This window comes from Pituophis catenifer, unplaced genomic scaffold (assembly GCF_029215685.1).
Source record: "Pituophis catenifer annectens isolate HBS135680 unplaced genomic scaffold, rPitCat1.0.hap2 SCAF_266, whole genome shotgun sequence".
Classification (NCBI taxonomy): Eukaryota; Metazoa; Chordata; class Lepidosauria; order Squamata; family Colubridae; genus Pituophis; species Pituophis catenifer.
This window is the reverse complement of record NW_027257146.1, coordinates 19,116-36,647: the sequence shown is the minus strand read 5'-3', so window position 1 is coordinate 36,647 and position 17,532 is coordinate 19,116. Positions and strand designations below refer to the sequence as shown.

General features: G+C 46.1%; 1 protein-coding gene across 1 annotated transcript in view; it reads right to left on the bottom strand.

Moving 5' to 3' along the window:
* Positions 1–1,331: 1,331 nt before the first annotated feature.
* The window catches only part of TEP1 (telomerase associated protein 1), a gene marked incomplete at its 3' end in the record, with an annotated part of 35,202 nt that continues 19,001 nt past the window's right edge, over positions 1,332–17,532 (bottom strand). Inside the window, exons 13-19 of the mRNA XM_070956629.1 lie at positions 17,166–17,329; positions 15,880–15,996; positions 8,473–8,580; positions 5,005–5,131; positions 2,966–3,033; positions 2,301–2,427; positions 1,332–1,466 (exon numbers count right to left, since the gene is read on the bottom strand). Coding sequence (XP_070812730.1) covers positions 1,332–1,466; positions 2,301–2,427; positions 2,966–3,033; positions 5,005–5,131; positions 8,473–8,580; positions 15,880–15,996; positions 17,166–17,329 — 846 coding nt within the window. The remainder of the gene's footprint in view (positions 1,467–2,300; positions 2,428–2,965; positions 3,034–5,004; positions 5,132–8,472; positions 8,581–15,879; positions 15,997–17,165; positions 17,330–17,532) is intronic.

The window sequence follows — 17,532 nt, the reverse complement described above, 5'->3', positions numbered from 1 at the left end:
CTGGGATCCCTTTTGGATAGTTGGTGTTCCCTCCTCAGAGTGTCCTCTGCAACGAGCTGACTGGTCAGTGCGCCTAGTGTTAGGTATTGCAAGCTGAGGCTATTTAGTTGGGTTATGAAGCTGTCCCAACTGCTATCAAGAGAGTTTATGATTATGCTTATCATGCTCTCTTCAGTGATGATTTCCCCCCTCTGCATGAGCTCTGCCCTTGCAGCATTCATCTTTAAGATGTGCTCACTCATGGGGACCCCTGTCTTGTGCTTGGTGGAGTGGAACTCCCTAGATAGTCTAGTGGTAGTGGCTCTGCAACAGGTTACATAGTTTTTGCATAACATCATAAACAGTTAGATTGTCCTCAATAGATGGATACATAGCAGAGGGAATGGAGGTTAACATGATACAAAATGCCCTGTGATGAATGCAGTCAATTTCCAGTGACCAGGGCTTTTGGGGAGGTCTGTTAGCTAGGAACAATGCATTCTCTCTCATGAGAGCAACTCTTAATTGTTGGCTCCATTCTATAACATTACCCCCATCTAACTGCAATTTTGGCAAATTGGCATAATTTGCCCCAGAAATGTTAGTAAGGTTACTTACTGGGGGGAGCTGTCCATGGTCCAAAATGTGATTAAACTCACAATAAGGCTTTGGGATGTCTGTGGCCATTCTGTACTTGCTTGGATCTATGTAACTTGCTTCTCTTGTTACAGGCAGGTACTGGGCATGCGCGAAACTCATTCCGCACTGGAGTCCATCGGGTGAGGTTCCTGTTGCTGGAGCTCCCAGGCCTAGGCCTAGGCCTGTCGGTGGGAGGATGGACCCACCCCCGGTGGGTCCGAAGATTCCTCCTGAAGGTGGACACCACTGCTGGATGGCCGGATCCCCGGCGAAGAAGGGCAGAAGGTGAGGAGGCGACGCGGTCGCAAGTCGAGGACTTTCGCGGGTCGGAGGCGCGGCAGCAGCGGAGGTCGTAGGTTGAGGATTCCCTGCACCCAGCGGCTCGGCGGTAATGGCGGCGGCGGATCCTCCCTCGTGGTCGCTGGTCCCTGGTCGCGTGGACTGGCCTGATGGATGTCGTGGCATTGGTGAGTAGCTGGTTCTTCTCTTCTCCCTCGGGCCTCGCGTTGTTGGTGTAGCGGGTGGCGAGTTCAAGTCCTGCGGTTGATTCTTCCTGCAGGTGGGCGGTCTTTTGTGCCGGTTGTTGGTGTGCGCGGTGTTTTTAGTTGGCTGTGACTCGGTTGCCTGGTCTTTGTTGGTTGTCCTGGCCTTCTTGTGCTTTCCAGGATTTTTCTTTGATTTATTGGGTGCCGCAGGAGGCTCGAAAGCGGAGCCTAGGGCAGCGGTGATGGTCTCGATTGCCTTTTGCAACTCGAGATCGGTAGATGTCTTTTTCTGAGTGATTGTGGTTTCTTCGTGGTCGCTTTCAGAGTCGGGCTCTTCGTAGTCGCTTTCTGAGTCCCCCTCGTCTGTTTCGGGGTTCGGGCATTTTCGCGCCAAGGGATTCAAATCCTGGCTTCCCATTGGCTGGTGCTCGTCCCAAGATGGCCGCCGGGAAGGGGGCGCGAAAATGGATTCTGCCAGCTCAGGATCATCAGGTTGGGGTGGCTTACCCTTTTTTGCTGGCTTTTCTCTCTCGGTGGTCTTTGGGGCCTCAATCGCTGCTTCTTGTTGCTCGAAGAGGCTTTGAAGATCCGCGATGAGGTTTTCTTTGTCGCTGCTTGCCTCCATCAGTTTCAGGATGGAGAGTTTGAATTTATTCATTTTCTGTGCTGTTTCTTCTTCCGGAGCGGTGATTTCCTTGGATGGCTCCTCTTCATCTGATTGTGAGTCCAGGCTGGAGTTCTGTTCGCTTCCAGCTTCTGTCTCCTCCATGGCTGTGGCTTTGGTTGCAAGTTTCTCAGCCATCTTCTTGGTAAGAGCTCTGGTCTGTGCTCTGTTTGCTTCTTCAGGGTAGGTGTTGGGTTCAGTCATTGTCTGGAGTTATGGGCAACCGACCTCTGCTACCATTTTGTTAAACGCTGGATCTAGCCCAATAACTCAAAGACAGACTCCAATTCTTTTCTGTAGCTTTATTATCGATCTGGTGGTACTGGAGGTCACTGACCTTGTACCTTTCTCTTTCAGGTATACATCTGGAATAATCTGTGGACCATGTGGTAGGACCTTTTGTACCCAGGAGGAGGGGCAAAGAGGTAAGGAGTGGTTACAGGGATTATGGGATATGTGGTCAGTTAACCCTTGAAGGTCCGGGTGATCAGGGAGATATAGTAGTTAGGCATTTATCATGACACATTACTTACCATCGTTTTTGGGGACTGCCCATATGCGGGCTGACTTGTCTTTGGAGATGGTCAGGAAAGACGATGAGGTAGCAGCAGCCGCACAGACAGAAGCAGAGTGTCCGAAAAGGACTTGAGGCTGTTCGATCTGCAAATAACCAGAAAGGAGTTAATAAAAGGGACGCAATGAAAGGCATGATCACACGAGTGAAAAACTGGAGAAAAATACCATATTTTTCAGAGTATAAGACGCACCTTTTTCCCCCCTAAAAGAAGGTGGAAATGTTGGTGCGTCTTATACACTGAATACAGCCATTTTTGGCCTCTCGAAGCCCTGCCCTGCTCATTCCATTTTTGCAAAAAACAGGTCCATTTTTCACCCGATTTTCACAAAAACAGGGGCGTTTTTGCCCTCCCCTAGTCCCCAGGAGCATCTGCAGGCCTCCAAAACCCTCTGTGCGCTACTTTTTTTCGCAAAAACAGGCCTGACAAGAAAAATAAACACCAGTAAAACTAAATTTTGGCATTTCAACCAATATTTTCTAATGCATCAACATTACAACTCTCAAGCTGTAACCTAATTTTATTTCAAATTGCCTGGAAGAACTGATCCCTATTATTTTTACTGCACAACCACCACAGTTCTTTAAAAGAAAAAAAGAAAAAGATTTCCCCTCCTTTCTTACCGTCAAGGGTCTCCAAATTTTCACAGTGCCATCAGCACCGGCTGCAGCCAACATAAAGTCTTTCTGCCCTGCGGAGGATAGAAACAGAAGCCTTTCATACCAACTGTACAGCAAGTAACCTATGGGAAAGGCACATCCAACTACTCTATGACACAGGTGCCAAACTCAAGGCCTATGGGCCAGGGGTGAAATGCTCCCAGTTCGGACCGGATTGCCCAATCCAGTAGCAATGGAGGCGGGTGGTTTGGAGAACTGGTAACAAAAATCCCCATGCCCAGCTGAGCCGTGTAATCATCAGAGGCTTTTTTTTATTATTTTTAAGAGCATTTTTTCTCTTTCAACCTCTTTGGCCGAAAAAATGCTTTTAAAAGTAAAAAAAAAAAAAAAGCCTCTGATGATCGTGCGGCTCACTTGGGATTGTCAGAGCTTTTAAAAGCATTTTTTCTACAACCTCTTCGGCCGAAGAGGTTGTAAAAAAAATGCTTTTAAAAGCCTCTGACAATCCCAGCTGAGTTTCCTGATCGGCAGAGGCTTTTAAAAGCATTTTTTCTACAACCTCTTTGGCCAAAAAATGGCCGAAAAAATGGTTTTAAAAGAAAAAAAAAAAGTTGACCACACCCATCCAGTTATATTACACACACACACACACCAAGCCACACCCACAGAACCGGTAGTAACAAATTTTACATTTCACCACTGCTGTGGGCCCATGGCATGATTAGATCTAGCCCATGGGGCTGGCCTGGAAACAGCAGAGGAATGGCCTGTGGTCCCTCTGCCAGGAAAAATGGAGCACAGGAGGGCCGCATGCTCCGTTTTTGTGGGCAGAGGGCTAGCAAAACAAACAAAAGAGAAAACAAAAGGAGAAATGCTTCTCCTTTTGCATTTGAGCATTGAAAAAGGGACAGGAAAGGAGAAAGGGAAAGAGGAGAGACAAAGAAAAAGAAGGGAAGATGGGAAGAGAGCAAAGAAGGAAAAATAAGAGGGGAAGGAAGAAGAAAGGATAATGAAGAGGGAAGGAAAAAGAAGGAAGGAAGGAAGGAAGGAAGGAAGGAAGGAAGGAAGGAAGGAAGGAAGGAAGGAAGGAAGGAAGATTATAATGAGAGTGAGGGAGGGTTTGAGGCAGTGGTGAAATCCAATTTTTTTTACTACTGATTCTGTGGGCGTGGCTTGGTGGGCGTGGTGTGGCTTGGTGGGTGTGGCAGGGGAAGGATACTGCAAAATCCCCATTCCCATCCCTCTTCTGGGGGAAGGATATTACAAAAATCTCCATTCCCACATCACTCTGGGACCAGCCAGAGGTGGGTTTTGCCAATTCTCTGAACTACTCAAAATTTCCTCTACCGGTTCTCCAGAACCTGTCAGAACCTGCTTGATTTCACTCCTGGTTTGAGGGGAAGTCCTGCTTTAGCACTTGGTCACCAAAGGTGCCCCCCCCATCACGAGTGATGTCGAACTGGCCACGCCCAATTCCACCTCCCTGAGGTCAAGCACGACCCTGATGCAGCCCTCAATGAAGCCCTGCTCTGCGACAAAGTTTTCTGTTTAATTCCTTTAATACTTCAACTTCACTGCAAGATTATTTATTTATTTCTATCCTTGAGTTATTATTTTTAAAAATAGCTCAAGGTAATGAATATATCCAACACACTTTTCTCTTCCTATTTTCAACACAACAACAACTCTGTGTGATGAGATGGGCTGAGAAAGACTCACTGGCCTGAAGTCACCCAGCCAGCTTTCTTGCCTAAGGTAGAACTAACCAGTGCATTAACCACTAGATCAAACCATTAGATTAAAATGTAATGTCTGTGTCTGTCTGTCTCTGGGTTTAAGGGAAGATACATTTTAATGTATATTTTCACAAACTGAAGCATCATCTGCATCAAAATTAAACCCCGATATATAAATATACACAACCAATTATTCATTTGCATTACAGGGTAAACAATGCAGATAGGACTTTCACATCCTCGCCAATCCCTGTCTTCCAAAACAGAATCACGTTTTTTGCAAAACAGTGCCAAGAAATCTCTTACATGGATCCCTGAAGCCAATGCAATGGTTGGTCTGACTCGGGTGAGCCAAGAACCGAGTTTCTTCCACTCCTTGGAGGTTCCATGTTATCAGAAGCCCATCTCTGCCCATGGAGATGACATGGTCTTTCTGTGCAAGGATCCAGAAAAGGAAGAGTTCAGAGGAATAAAACAAGAAGCATGGTCAGGCCTAGTTAGAGTCATGATATGTGTGTAGCAACTGCTCTGTGGGAATGGCTGGAAACATCCAAAAAGTCTTGCAGCTGGCTGCAACACAGAGTAGATTTTACAAATGGGGTACCCTTCAGAACGGTGCAGAAACACAATTCTCAGAAGACCCCACCAGGATAATAGTTGATATGTCCCACATCAGAACTCATTTAGAAAGAAATAAGCCAGTTAAATAAGCGAGAAGTAGATATCTAAACTGAGGAAAAAGTATCTACCATGAATTAGCCACAGTTAATAGAAATAATTACTGTACCAATTCTACTACTAAATGGTGGAAGTGGAAAACAGCATCTTCTCAAAAGTATATGAACAGGTAGTCCTCAACCTACGATCACAATTGAGCTCAAAATTTATGTTGCTAAGTGAGTCAGTTGTTGAGTTTTGACCAGCGATGAAATCTGGCCGGATCTATCCGGCTCGCGCAAACTGGTAGAGCCAGAGGCGGGAGGCTCCACCCACCCGCCATGATGTCATTATATCCCCTTCTGCGCATGCACAGAAGAGGCATGCACGCTCACATTTCCGAACCGGTAGTGAAGGTAAGTGCATTTCACTGCTGGTTTTGACCCATTTTATGACCTTTCTTGCCACGGTTGATAAGTGAATCACTACAGTTGTTAAATTAGTAACATGGTTGTTAAGTGAATCTGGCTTTCCCATTGACCTTGCTTGTCAGAAGCTGATCACATGGCTCTGGGGACACTGCAACCATCATAAATATGAGTCAGTTGCCGAGTGTTTGAATTTTGATCACATGATCATGGAGATGCTGCAATGGTCATAACTGTGAAAAATAGTCGTATTTTTTCAGACCGTTTCAAAGACCATTTGAACTTTTCATTGTAAATTCAAATGGTCACTAACCAAAGTCGAGGACTACCTGTATACTAGTTATCAACAATAATAATACTACTTTCTGCACAGTATATTCAATATATTGCTTCCAATATGATATTACTTTTCTTATACTCTTGTGAAGATGCTTTTGGTTGAGCTGGATACAACATAACATCATCCATCCATCCATCCATTCAATTTGTTTGCCACCCATCTCACCGCACAAGCTGACTTTTACACCTGGAATTGTGAAGATTATACAAAATAGTAAATCCAATTGCAAATAACAATTTCAGGCCGAGGGTGGAAAGAGACAAAGAGGGAAAAAAGGGTGGAACAGAAAGAATACAAAAAATTTAAATGATTACACTGGGATTAACAGTGGGAAAATAAGAAAGAGGGAAAATGGATGGAAAATAACGGAAAATACAGGGCAAAACAGAAGAGTTCAGGATTTTCAAATACAAAAAAAAAGTGGGGGGAAGAAAAAGAAAAAAATAAAGAAAAAATGAGAGAAAGGGAGAAAGGAATGAAAGAGGAATATGTTGTATATATTTAGAATTGAAATATGAATTGAAGTAAGATTTATAGATATAATGAATGCTAGAAAAGATAATAGTTGAGATTATGATATTAACTAAGTAATATAAAATAATGGAAAAATATATGGATGTATTATTTTTATTTATTTTTTATTTTTTTATTTATATGCCGCCCTTCTCCGGAGACTCAGGGTGGCTTACAAGGCGTTAAGCAGTATGAATGAATTGAAATAAGTTTTAGAAATATGAATGAGTTTAATATATGAGACTGTAACAATTGGAATATTTTTAATTGTAACTGGGGAAATTGTAATAATTAGAATATTTTTAATTGCATTTTTGGAATTTAATAAAAAAAGTGGAAATGATATTATATTATGAATTAATTAGATTGTGGCGAAAATAGAACTGATTAAGATGTTGTTTGAAGAGGTATAAAGACTTATACTTGACAAAGTAAAATTAGAGTTAAGATTTAAGGAAATATATGGTATAAAGTAACTTGGTTTATTATTGTATCTAATAAGAAAAGATTAACATAGTTGGAAAAAAACAACAGAAAGAAATGAATGATTGTAATACTATATAATTAACTGACTTCTAATAAGATGTTGGATTGTATTATTTGGAATACATATATTTGACAAGTAATTGAAAATTAGAGTTAAGATTTAAGGAAATGTATTGTATAAAGTAATTTGGTTTATTATTGAAAGAAATGAGATTTTTATTAAGATGTTGGATTGTATTATTTTGGATATATTAGGTTGTGGGATTTTAAATTTAAGGGGTTTAATTTAGAGATGAAAAGGGAAAAAATTGATTTTATTAAGATTAGAGGCTAGGATGAAGGGTAATATTGGTTTATAAAAATTAGAGAGAATAATTGCGATTGCGGGGGCCCCTGACAGACCATCCAACATATAGTGAGGGAATACTCTAACAGAAGGTATTCAGGAGATTTTAGGGACTTCCTCCGCGTAACAATGACAGCTACTGACTGGATCTCCAAACTCGACATTAAACTCTGAAATGTTATTTCTGTTTTCCTCTTAGGTTTTCTTACTACTCTTTTTCTAATTGTTTTAATTGTTTTAACCTGTAAAAATGAAGTGTTTTAATATTGTGTGTGACCAGCCATACGCTAAATACATACATACATACATACATACATACATACATACATACATACATACATACATACTATGGCAAAAAGGGAATACATAAATTGTGTTGGAAATGACTAAAAATTGTTTACATTTGTGAACCGGCCAATACTCTGTTCAGAAAAAATACATTGTATGGTTGTTTGTGCGTTTGTGTAAAAACAATTTCAGGCCAATTTCAGTCCTTAAAGATTCAAGCATCAGGTTAAAAAGTTTTTATCCCTATCACTGTGTTTGTTTCAAGTCTTCTCCAAGACACTATTCACTTTTTTTTTCTAAACATGGCCTTGAATACAAAGCTGTTTTCTGTTCCATCCCCATCCACAGAGACAGCATTCTAGAAGGGCCCCCAATGTTTTGAACCTCAAAATGGCTTGTTCTGAATTTGAAAGAGGCTGTCCCAAAGGGATCGTGTTAAACTCAGAAACAACTTTTTTGAACTCAAAAGAGTGTTGGATCAATTCTGGAGAGATCAAAATGGCCTCTTTCAAATCCCTCCAAAAGTGATTTCCAATTCTAAACTCTTTGCACTTCTTTACAGAGTTCTCATTGGTTTCCTTTCTGAGTTTCCTTCCCTTGTTTTTGTTTTGCAGAATCACTGAAATGTCTTAGTTTTGCAGAAGGAGGAGGAAAAATTGGAGAAGGAGGAAAAATTGTGGAGGGGAGGCAGACATACCTTTGGCCTATCCCCTTACCTCAGTTGTAATACCACAGATTGGGCTTTGGTGCCCCAAGAATTTCTGGACACACTCACTAGTTGTCGTATCCCAGAGACAAACGGTACCATCATTGGAGCCAGAGAGCTGTTGCCAAAAGGACAAGGGTCAGAAAGAGAAGTTAGAAATACAGGAAAAAAAACCCTTTAGAAATATTAAACTAAAGGCAAAGGTTTATTCTGTTTAGTCATGTAGTTTCCTAGTTCCATTTCCCTCCCCCTCCCCCCTTTTTTTGAGGATGTCTGACTTGGGGGGTATGACTATAAGCCAAGGCTCATGAATACTGTTACCTTCCCACCAAAGTGGTACCTATTTATCTACTTGCATTTGCATGCTTTCAAACTGTTAGGTTTTCAGGAACTGGGGCAAGAACAGAATAACTTTGTCACTTTAAATGTATGCTAATCAACATACATTAAAATGAAATTTCATTGCATACAGCTCTCAAAGGGTCTCCACCTCTAATATACATAAACATGAGCCCCCCCAAAACAAGGAGCTCACTCTGTCGCATGATATTTGAGTTTCAAACTGCCGACCTTCCAGTCGACAAAGGCCAACATCCTAACCAATGTCCTGGTCCAACAACCAGGGGTGTCAAACTCAAAGCCCAGCCCACTGGGTGCTTAGATCCGGTCTGTGAGGCCACCCCAGTGGTGGGTTTCAAACTTTTTTACTACTGGTTCTGTGGGTGTGGCTTGGTGGGCGTGGTGTGGCTTGGTGGGCGTGGTGTAGCTTGGTGGGCGTGGCTTGGTGGGTGTGGCAGGGGAATGATACTGTAAAATATCCTTTTACAGTAGCCTGGATAGCTCAGCAGACTGATGCATTGTAATTTAACACCAGCTGTCTGCAATTAAAGTAAATTCGAATCTCGCCAGGCTCAAGGTTGACTCAGCCTTCCATCCTTTCTAAGGTAGGTAAATTGAGGACCCAGTTTGTGGGGGCAATAAGCTGACTTTGTATAAAATATACAAAAGTATGAAGGCTATTGCTTAAAGTACTGTAAGCCGCCCTGAGTCTCCGGAGAAGGGCAGCATATAAATCAAATTAAAAAAAAAAATCTTCATTCCCACCCTACTCCAGGAGAAGGTTACTGCAAAATCCCCATTTCCTCCCGATCAGTTGGGACTTGGGAGGCAGAGAATAGATGGGGGAGGGGCCAGTCATAATTTTTATTTTATTTATTTTATTTATTTTATTTTATTTCCAATTTATATACCGCCCTTCTCCCTGAGGACTCAGGGCGGTGTACAGCCAGAATTAAGAACATGAAATACATGGGAATGGAAAAAGTGGATAGATTATGTGCAGAACAAATATCAAACTAGCAAGTATCAAATAGCTTTTCATTGATAATATTATATTAAGATAGAAATACTTGAATTTTGTGAAGATGAAAAATTTTATGGGGGATGGAGGGGTTCAGGTTTTATATAAAGGGGTTTTTTGATGGGAGTATATTCTGTGGAAGTCCGGGGGGGAGGGGAGGGTTAGGGGGGGTTAGGGAGGGTTAGGTTGGGGAGTTTGGGGTGGGCTGGGGGGAGGGGAAATGGGGTGAAAATGTAATTGTAAAACTTTTGCAATAAAAAAAAAAAGAACATGAAATACAAATATTAAAAAAACAATTAAAATATATATAAATTTGGCCCAAAAATTAAAAATCACAAACCAATTAAAACATTTAAAAATTTCTTCTTAAGCCAGCCCGGCTTGCTGGAAAAAGTGGGTTTTAAGGGCACGGCGGAAGGCACTGAGGTCTTGGATTCTCCTTATCTCTGGGGGCAACTGATTCCAGAGGGTAGGTGCCCCCACAGAGAAGGCCCTCCCCCTGGGGGTCACCAGCCAACATTGTTTGGCTGATGGCACCCTGAGGAGGCCCTCTCTGTGGGAGCGCACGGGTCGATGGGAGGTCGTCGGTAGCAGCAGGCGGTCTTGAAGATAGCTAGGCCCTATGCCATGGAGCGCTTTAAAGGTGATGACCAACACCTTGAAGCGCACCCGGAAGACCACCGGGAGCCAGTGCAGCTCGCGCAGGAGCGGTGTTACATGGGAGCGCCATGCTGCTCCTGTCATTACCTGCACTGCTGCGTTCTGGATGAGTTGGAGCCTCCGGGTGCTCTTCAAGGAGAGCCCCATGTAGAGAGGTGACGAGGGCGTGAGTGACTGTGCACAGGGAATCCCGATCAAGAAAGGGCCGCAACTGGCGAATCAGGCGAACCTGACAAAAGGTCCCCCTGGTTACAGCCGTCAGATGTTTCTCCAAGGACAGCTGCATATCCAGGAGGACTCCCAGATTGCGAGCCCTTTCTGTGGGGGCCAAAGACTCGCCCCCAATAGTCAGTTATGGAGTCAACTGACTATATCGGGATGCCGGGAGCCACAGCCACTCAGTCTTGGAAGGGTTGAGCTTGAGCTTGTTCCTCCCCATCCAGATCCGCACAGCCTCCAGGCACTGGGACATCACTTCAAGGGCATCGTTGGGGTGGCCTGGGGTGGAGATGTACAGCTGGGTGTCATCAGCGTACTGGTGATATCTCACCCCGAAGCCACGGATGATCTCGCCCAGCGGCTTCACATAAATGTTGAACAGAAGGGGCGAGAGGACCGATCCCTGCGGCACTCCACAAATGAGAGGCCTCGAGATCGACCTCTGCCCCCCTGCCAACACAAACTGCGACCAGTCGGAGAGAAAGGAGGAGAACCACCGCAACACGGTGCCTCCCACCCCCAATTCTTCCAGCCGATGCAGCATGATACCATGGTCGATGGTATCAAAAGCCGCTGAGAGATCTAACAGGACCAGAACAGAGGAGCAACCCCTGTCCCGAGCCCTCCAGAGATCATCAACCAACGCGACCAATGCCGTTTCCGTGCTGTGCCCAGACCTGAAACCCGACTGGAATGGATCTAGATAAGATGTTTCCTCCAGGAATTGTGGAAACTGTCGCGCGACCACACTCTCAACAACCTTCACCATGAAGCGAAGGTTGGAGACAGGACGGTAGTTGGCCAATATTGCCGGATCCAGGGACGGCTTCTTGAGGAGAGGCCTCACCACCGCCTCTTTCAGGGCAGCGGGGAAGTGACCCTCACTCAACGAAGTATTGATAACACCCTGGAGCCAGCCTCGTGTAGCCTCCCGGGAAGCCAGTACCAACCAGGAGGGACACAGGTCCAGTAAACATGTGGCCGCACTAAGTCTCCCCAAAATCCTGTCCACATCATCGGGAGTCACAGCATCAAACTCCTCCCAGGTAACATTCTCAAGACTATTCCTCATCACCCTGCCCTGATCTACCCAGTCAGAGTCCAAATCCCCCTGGATCTGAGCGATTTTGTCATACAGGTGTTGTCCGAAATCCTCCGCCCTGCCTTCCAGGGGATCCTCCTGCACTCCCGGATGGAGCAGGGAGCGGGTCATCCTGAACAGGGCGGCCGGACGATTCCCTGATGACGCAATAGAGGCGGAAAAGTAATTAAACTTTGCCGTCTTTATCGCCACTGGGTAGGCCTTAATATGCGACCTTACCAGTGTTCGATCAGATTCAGCGAGACTGGCCCTCCAACCGCTCTCCAGGCGTCTTTTCCAGCGCTTCATTTCCCTCAGCTCCTCAGTAAACCAAGGAGCTGCCCGGGATCGGCACCAGGTCAGAGGCCACAAAGGCACGACTCGGTCCAAGGCCCCACCAGCCGCCCGATCCCAGGCGGCTACCAGGTCCTCGGCCGAGTCATGTGCTAGATCCTCAGGAAATGGCCCAAGCTCCATCTGGAACCTATCAGGATCCATCAGGCGCCTGGGGCGGATCCATCTAATTGGGTCCGCTTCCCTGTGGCGGGGGGCAGCGGTTCGAAGATCCAGGTGAAGGAGTGAGTGGTCAGTCCATGACAAGGGTTCCATGTCTATATCCCCTATAACAAGACCACTCAACCACTGGCCAGAGACAAAAATCAAGTCCAGAGTGTGACCTCCCCTGTGAGTAGGGCCATGAACTAACTGGGTCAGGTCCATGGCCATCATGGAAGCCATGAACTCCCGAGCCATTTTTATTACCAGTTCGCTAAACTACTCAAAATTTCTGCTACCAGTTCTCCAGAACTGGTCAGAACCTGCTGAAACCCACCTCTGGGCCACTCTGGAAACAGTGAAGGACCAGCCTGCAGAGCCTCTGCCAGTGAAATCAGAACTTGGGAGGGTTGTGCATGGCAGAGGATTGCAGGAAATGGAAGCTCGGGAGCCCGTTTTCGCTGGCAGAGCGCACTGGACGCCAGGAGTGACATCGCCCCTAACACAAGTGACGTCAAGATGGCCACACTGGCCCCCCCAAGGTCAAACACAACCCTGATGTGCCCCTCAATTAAATTGAATTTGATACCCCTGGTCTAGGCAAACCCAGCAGACATTAAGGAGGAAACACGCTGGACTTGGTTTTTGTCTCTGATCAGTGGTTGAATGGCTTAGATACAGGGGATATAGTTATTGAACCCTTGTCATGGTCAGACCATTCTCTCCTCAGACTTGACTTCCTGACCGCTATGCCCCACCGCAGGGAGGCGGAACCGATCAGGTTGTTCCGCCCCAGGCGCCTGATGGATCCTGATAGGTTCCGAATGGAGCTTGGGCCATTTCCTGAGACTCTGGCGCGCGACTCGACGGAAGCCCTGGTGGCCGCCTGGGATAGGGCGGCCGCTGGTGCTTTAGATCGGGTCGTGCCTTCGCGGCCTCTGACCCGGCGCCGAATCTGCCCAGCTCCTTGGTTCTCCAAGGAGCTGAGGGGGATGAAACGCCGGAAAAGACGCCTAGAGAGTAGTTGGAGGGCCAGTCGCTCCGAATCTGACCGTACACTAGTGAGGTCTTATATCAAGACCTACTTAGTGACGATAAAGGCGGCGAAGTGTAATTACTTTTCCGCTCTTATCGCATCAGCAGAAAATCGCCCAGCTGCCTTGTTTAGGGTGACTCGCTCCCTTCTCCATCTGGGAGCGCGGGAAGACCCCTTGCAAGGTCGTGCTGAGGATTTTGCGCATTATCTGCACGATAAAGTCGCTCAGATTCGGGAAGGCTTGGACTCTGACTGGGTAGGTACAGGCAGGTTGTCCGAGGTCTGTCTTGAGACGGTTATCTGGGATGAGTTCAACCCTGTGACTCCCGAGGACGTGGACAGGATGCTGGGGAGGTTGAACGCAACCACATGTTTATTGGACCCGTGTCCCTCCTGGTTGGTGCTGGCTACCCGGGAGGTCACACAAGGCTGGCTCCAGAGGATTATAAATGCTTCTTTGAGTGAGGGGTTCTTGCCTCCCACCTTGAAAGAGGCGGTGGTGAGGCCCCTCCTCAAGAAGCCCTCTCTGGACCCAGCTGTTTTAGCAAACTATCGTCCAGTTTCCAACCTTCGCTTCTTGGCGAAGGTTGTTGAGAGTGTGGTTGCGTGACAGCTCCCGCAGTACCTGGATGAAACCGTCTATCTAGATCCGTTCCAGTCCGGCTTCAGGCCCGGGTACAGCATGGAAACGGCATTGGTCACGTTGGTTGATGATCTCTGGAGGGCTCGGGACAGAGGCTGCTCCTCTGTTCTGGTCCTATTAGACCTCTCAGCGGCTTTTGATACCATCGACCATGGTATCATGCTGCGCCGGTTGGAAGGGTTGGGAGTGGGAGGCACTGTCTTACGGTGGTTCTCCTCCTATCTCTCCGACCGGTCGCAGTCTGTGTTGGCTGGAGGGCAGAGGTCGACCTCAAGGCACTTGGTTTGTGGGGTGCCACAAGGGTCGGTCCTCTCGCCTCTCCTGTTTAACATTTATGTGAAGCCGCTGGGCGAGATCATCCGTGGTTTTGGGGTGCAGTGCCATCTGTACACTGATGACACCCAGCTGTACATCTCCACCCCAGACCACCCCAACGATGCCCTTGAAGTGATGTCCCGGTGCCTGGAGGCCGTGCGGGTCTGGATGGGGAAGAACAGGCTCCGACTCAATCCCTCCAAGACTGAGTGGCTGTGGCTGCCGGCGTCCCGATATAGTCAGCTGGTGCCATCGCTGACTATTGGGGGCGAGACATTGGCCCCCACGGAGAGGGCGCGTAACTTGGGTGTCCTCCTGGACGCACGGCGGTCTTTAGAAGAGCATATGACGGCCGTGGCCAGGGGGGCTTTCTATCAGGTTCGCCTGATACGCCAGTTGCGCCCCTTTCTGGATCGGGACTCCCTATGCATGGTCACTCATGCCCTCGTCACTTCCCGCCTCGACTACTGCAACGCTCTCTACATGGGGCTCCCCTTGAGGAGCACTCGGAGGCTCCAACTGGTGCAGAATGCGGCCGCGCGGGTACTTATGGGGGCGACAGGGCGCTCCCACATGACACCTCTCCTGTGCGAGCTGCATTGGCTTCCAGTGGTCTTCCGAGTGCGCTTCAAGGTGTTGGTTCTCATCTTCAAAGCGCTCCATAGCTTAGGACCCGGTTATTTACGAGACCACCTTCTGCCTCCGATAACCTCCCACCGGCCAACACGCTCCCACAGAGAGGGTCTCCTCAGGGTGCCGTCTGTCAGGCAATGTCGGCTGGTGACCCCCCGGGGAAGAGCCTTCTCTGTGGGGGCACCCGCCCTCTGGAATGAGCTACCCCCAGGGATACGACTAATCCCGGACCTCCGGACCTTCCGCCGGGCCCTGAAGACTTTTTTATTTCAGCAAGCCGGGCTGGGTTAAAATTTTAATTGGGTGAATTTTATGGGTAAGGGGTTTTAAAATTGGAGAAGCCAAAGATAATTTAATTTGTTTTAATGTATTTTAATATTTGTATTGTGTGTTTTTAATTCTGGCTGTTCATCGCCCCGAGTCCTTCGGGAGAGGGGGCGGTATAAAAATTTAATAAATAAATAAATAAATAAATAAATAAATAAATAAATAAATAAATAAATAAATAAATAAATAAATAAATAAATAAATAAATAAATAAATAAATAAATTGTAAGAAAATGGATGGACTCTTTGATGGACTCAGAGGAAAGTTCCCATCTGCCACACATTTTATTTTTTTTTTAGATATATTCCCATTTTTAGAAATTTTAGAAATAACTCAAGCTATGAATATACCTCATACTCCTTCTCTTAATATTTTCCCCACCCCTGTGAGGTGAATGAGATTAAGAGAGAGTGATTGGCCCAAAGTTACCCATCCAGCTTTCATGGCTAAACAGGGCTAGAACTCACCGTCTCCTGGTTTCTAACCTGGCTCTCTTTTCCTACTGATTCACAACAGTGAACTTGAAAACGCTACGTCAATGGCTAGGTGGTGGGTCCTCCTTCTTGGTCAGTGACAGAAACTAACCTATCCCCTTCTGGACTCTCCTCCTCAGGAGCCCAGAAGTACATGCATTTCCCCAAACTCACCAACATGGTGCCAATCCAAGCACAGCTGGAAATCCAGTCCTGGTGGCAGAAAAGCAGGGAGCGCAAGAGAGAAGGAGTCTTCCGAAGAGGGTCCCTTACATCCCATAGAAACAAGGCCTGAGATTGGGAAGAGACGCACTGAGTACAAAGCAAAGAACTGCAGCCATGTTTGCCCTATTCCTTTCTTACCAAACAGCCTTTCTTTCACCACAGTCCATATCTTGCCTTCTAAATGGATAGGATAGGATAGGATAGGATAGGATAGGATAGGATAGGATAGGATAGGATAGGATAGGATAGGATAGGATAGGAGTAGGGTAGGGTAGGGTAGGGTAGGGTAGGGTAGGGTAGGGTAGGGTAGGGTAGGGTAGAGTAGAGTAGAGTAGAGTAGAGTAGAATAGAATAGAATAGAATAGAATAGAATAGAATAGAATAGAATAGAGTAGGGTAGGGTAGGGTAGGGTAGGGTAGGGTAGGGTAGGGTAGGGTAGGGTAGGGTAGGGTAGGGTAGGGTAGGGTAGGGTAGGGTAGGGTAGGGTAGGGTAGGGTAGAATGGAATGGAATGGAATGGAATGGAATGGAACGGAACAGAATAGAATAACAGAGTCGGAAGGGACCTTGGAGGTCTTCTAGTCCAACCCCCTGCTCAGGCAGGAAACCCTGTATCATTTCAGACAAATGGTTATCCAATCTCTTTTTTAAAACTTCCAGTTTTGGAGCATTTACAACTTCTAGAGGCAAGTTGTTCCACTGACTCATTGTTCTAACTGTCAGGCATTTCTGCTTAGTTCTAGGTTGCTTCTCTCCTTGATTAGTTTCCACCCATTGCTTCTTGTCCTGCCCTCAGGTGCTTTGGAGAATAGTTTGACTTCCTCTTCTTTGTGACAGCCCTGAGATATTGAAACACTTCTATCATGTCTCCCCTAGTCCTTCTTTTCATTAAACTAGACATACCCAATTCCAGCAACCAATCTTTATATGTTTTAGCTTCCAGTCCCTTCTTCCTACTTTCTTAGGCACTCATTTCTCATAGGCAAGAAAGATTAATAGATTATGAGGGATTCTAAGCAGGTGACCAGGTGAGCAAACCATTCCAGCAGACATTTGTTAGGAGATGGAGTCTCACCATTCTACTGCACAACTGATGAATGCACCAATATTCTTGGACTGGAGTTTCAGGGGGCAAATTGGGTGTGACATGGAAGCTGTACCCCAGAAGCTCCTCCCATCTTTGGCACATGCTAAAGTTTTTCTGCCCTTGGGTTAAGGTCATAGGATAACCTTACCCGGTCTTTGCTTCCGGTAGCAAGGTAATTGCCGTCAAGGCTGAAGGCACAACAGGTTACCCCAGAAGTATGACCACGGAGGATGGAGAGTGGTGAAATGCCGGCGTCCAAGGCAAGTCCTGGTCTCAGGGTCTCTGAAAGCCACAGCCCAACAGTGAAATCATCTGGAAAAAGAAATATATAGATGAAGGTAAAAGTGAAGAGAAATCAATACATTTGTAACTTAGGGCAATATATTTCTTTTGGTGGTTTCACAGAACATGTGGCAACCTGAATTCTTCCAACATCTCCTTCTTCTAACCTAACAACCATCTGGATATTGATATTTTAAACACAAATATAAACCCCATTCTCCTCCTGCGATCCC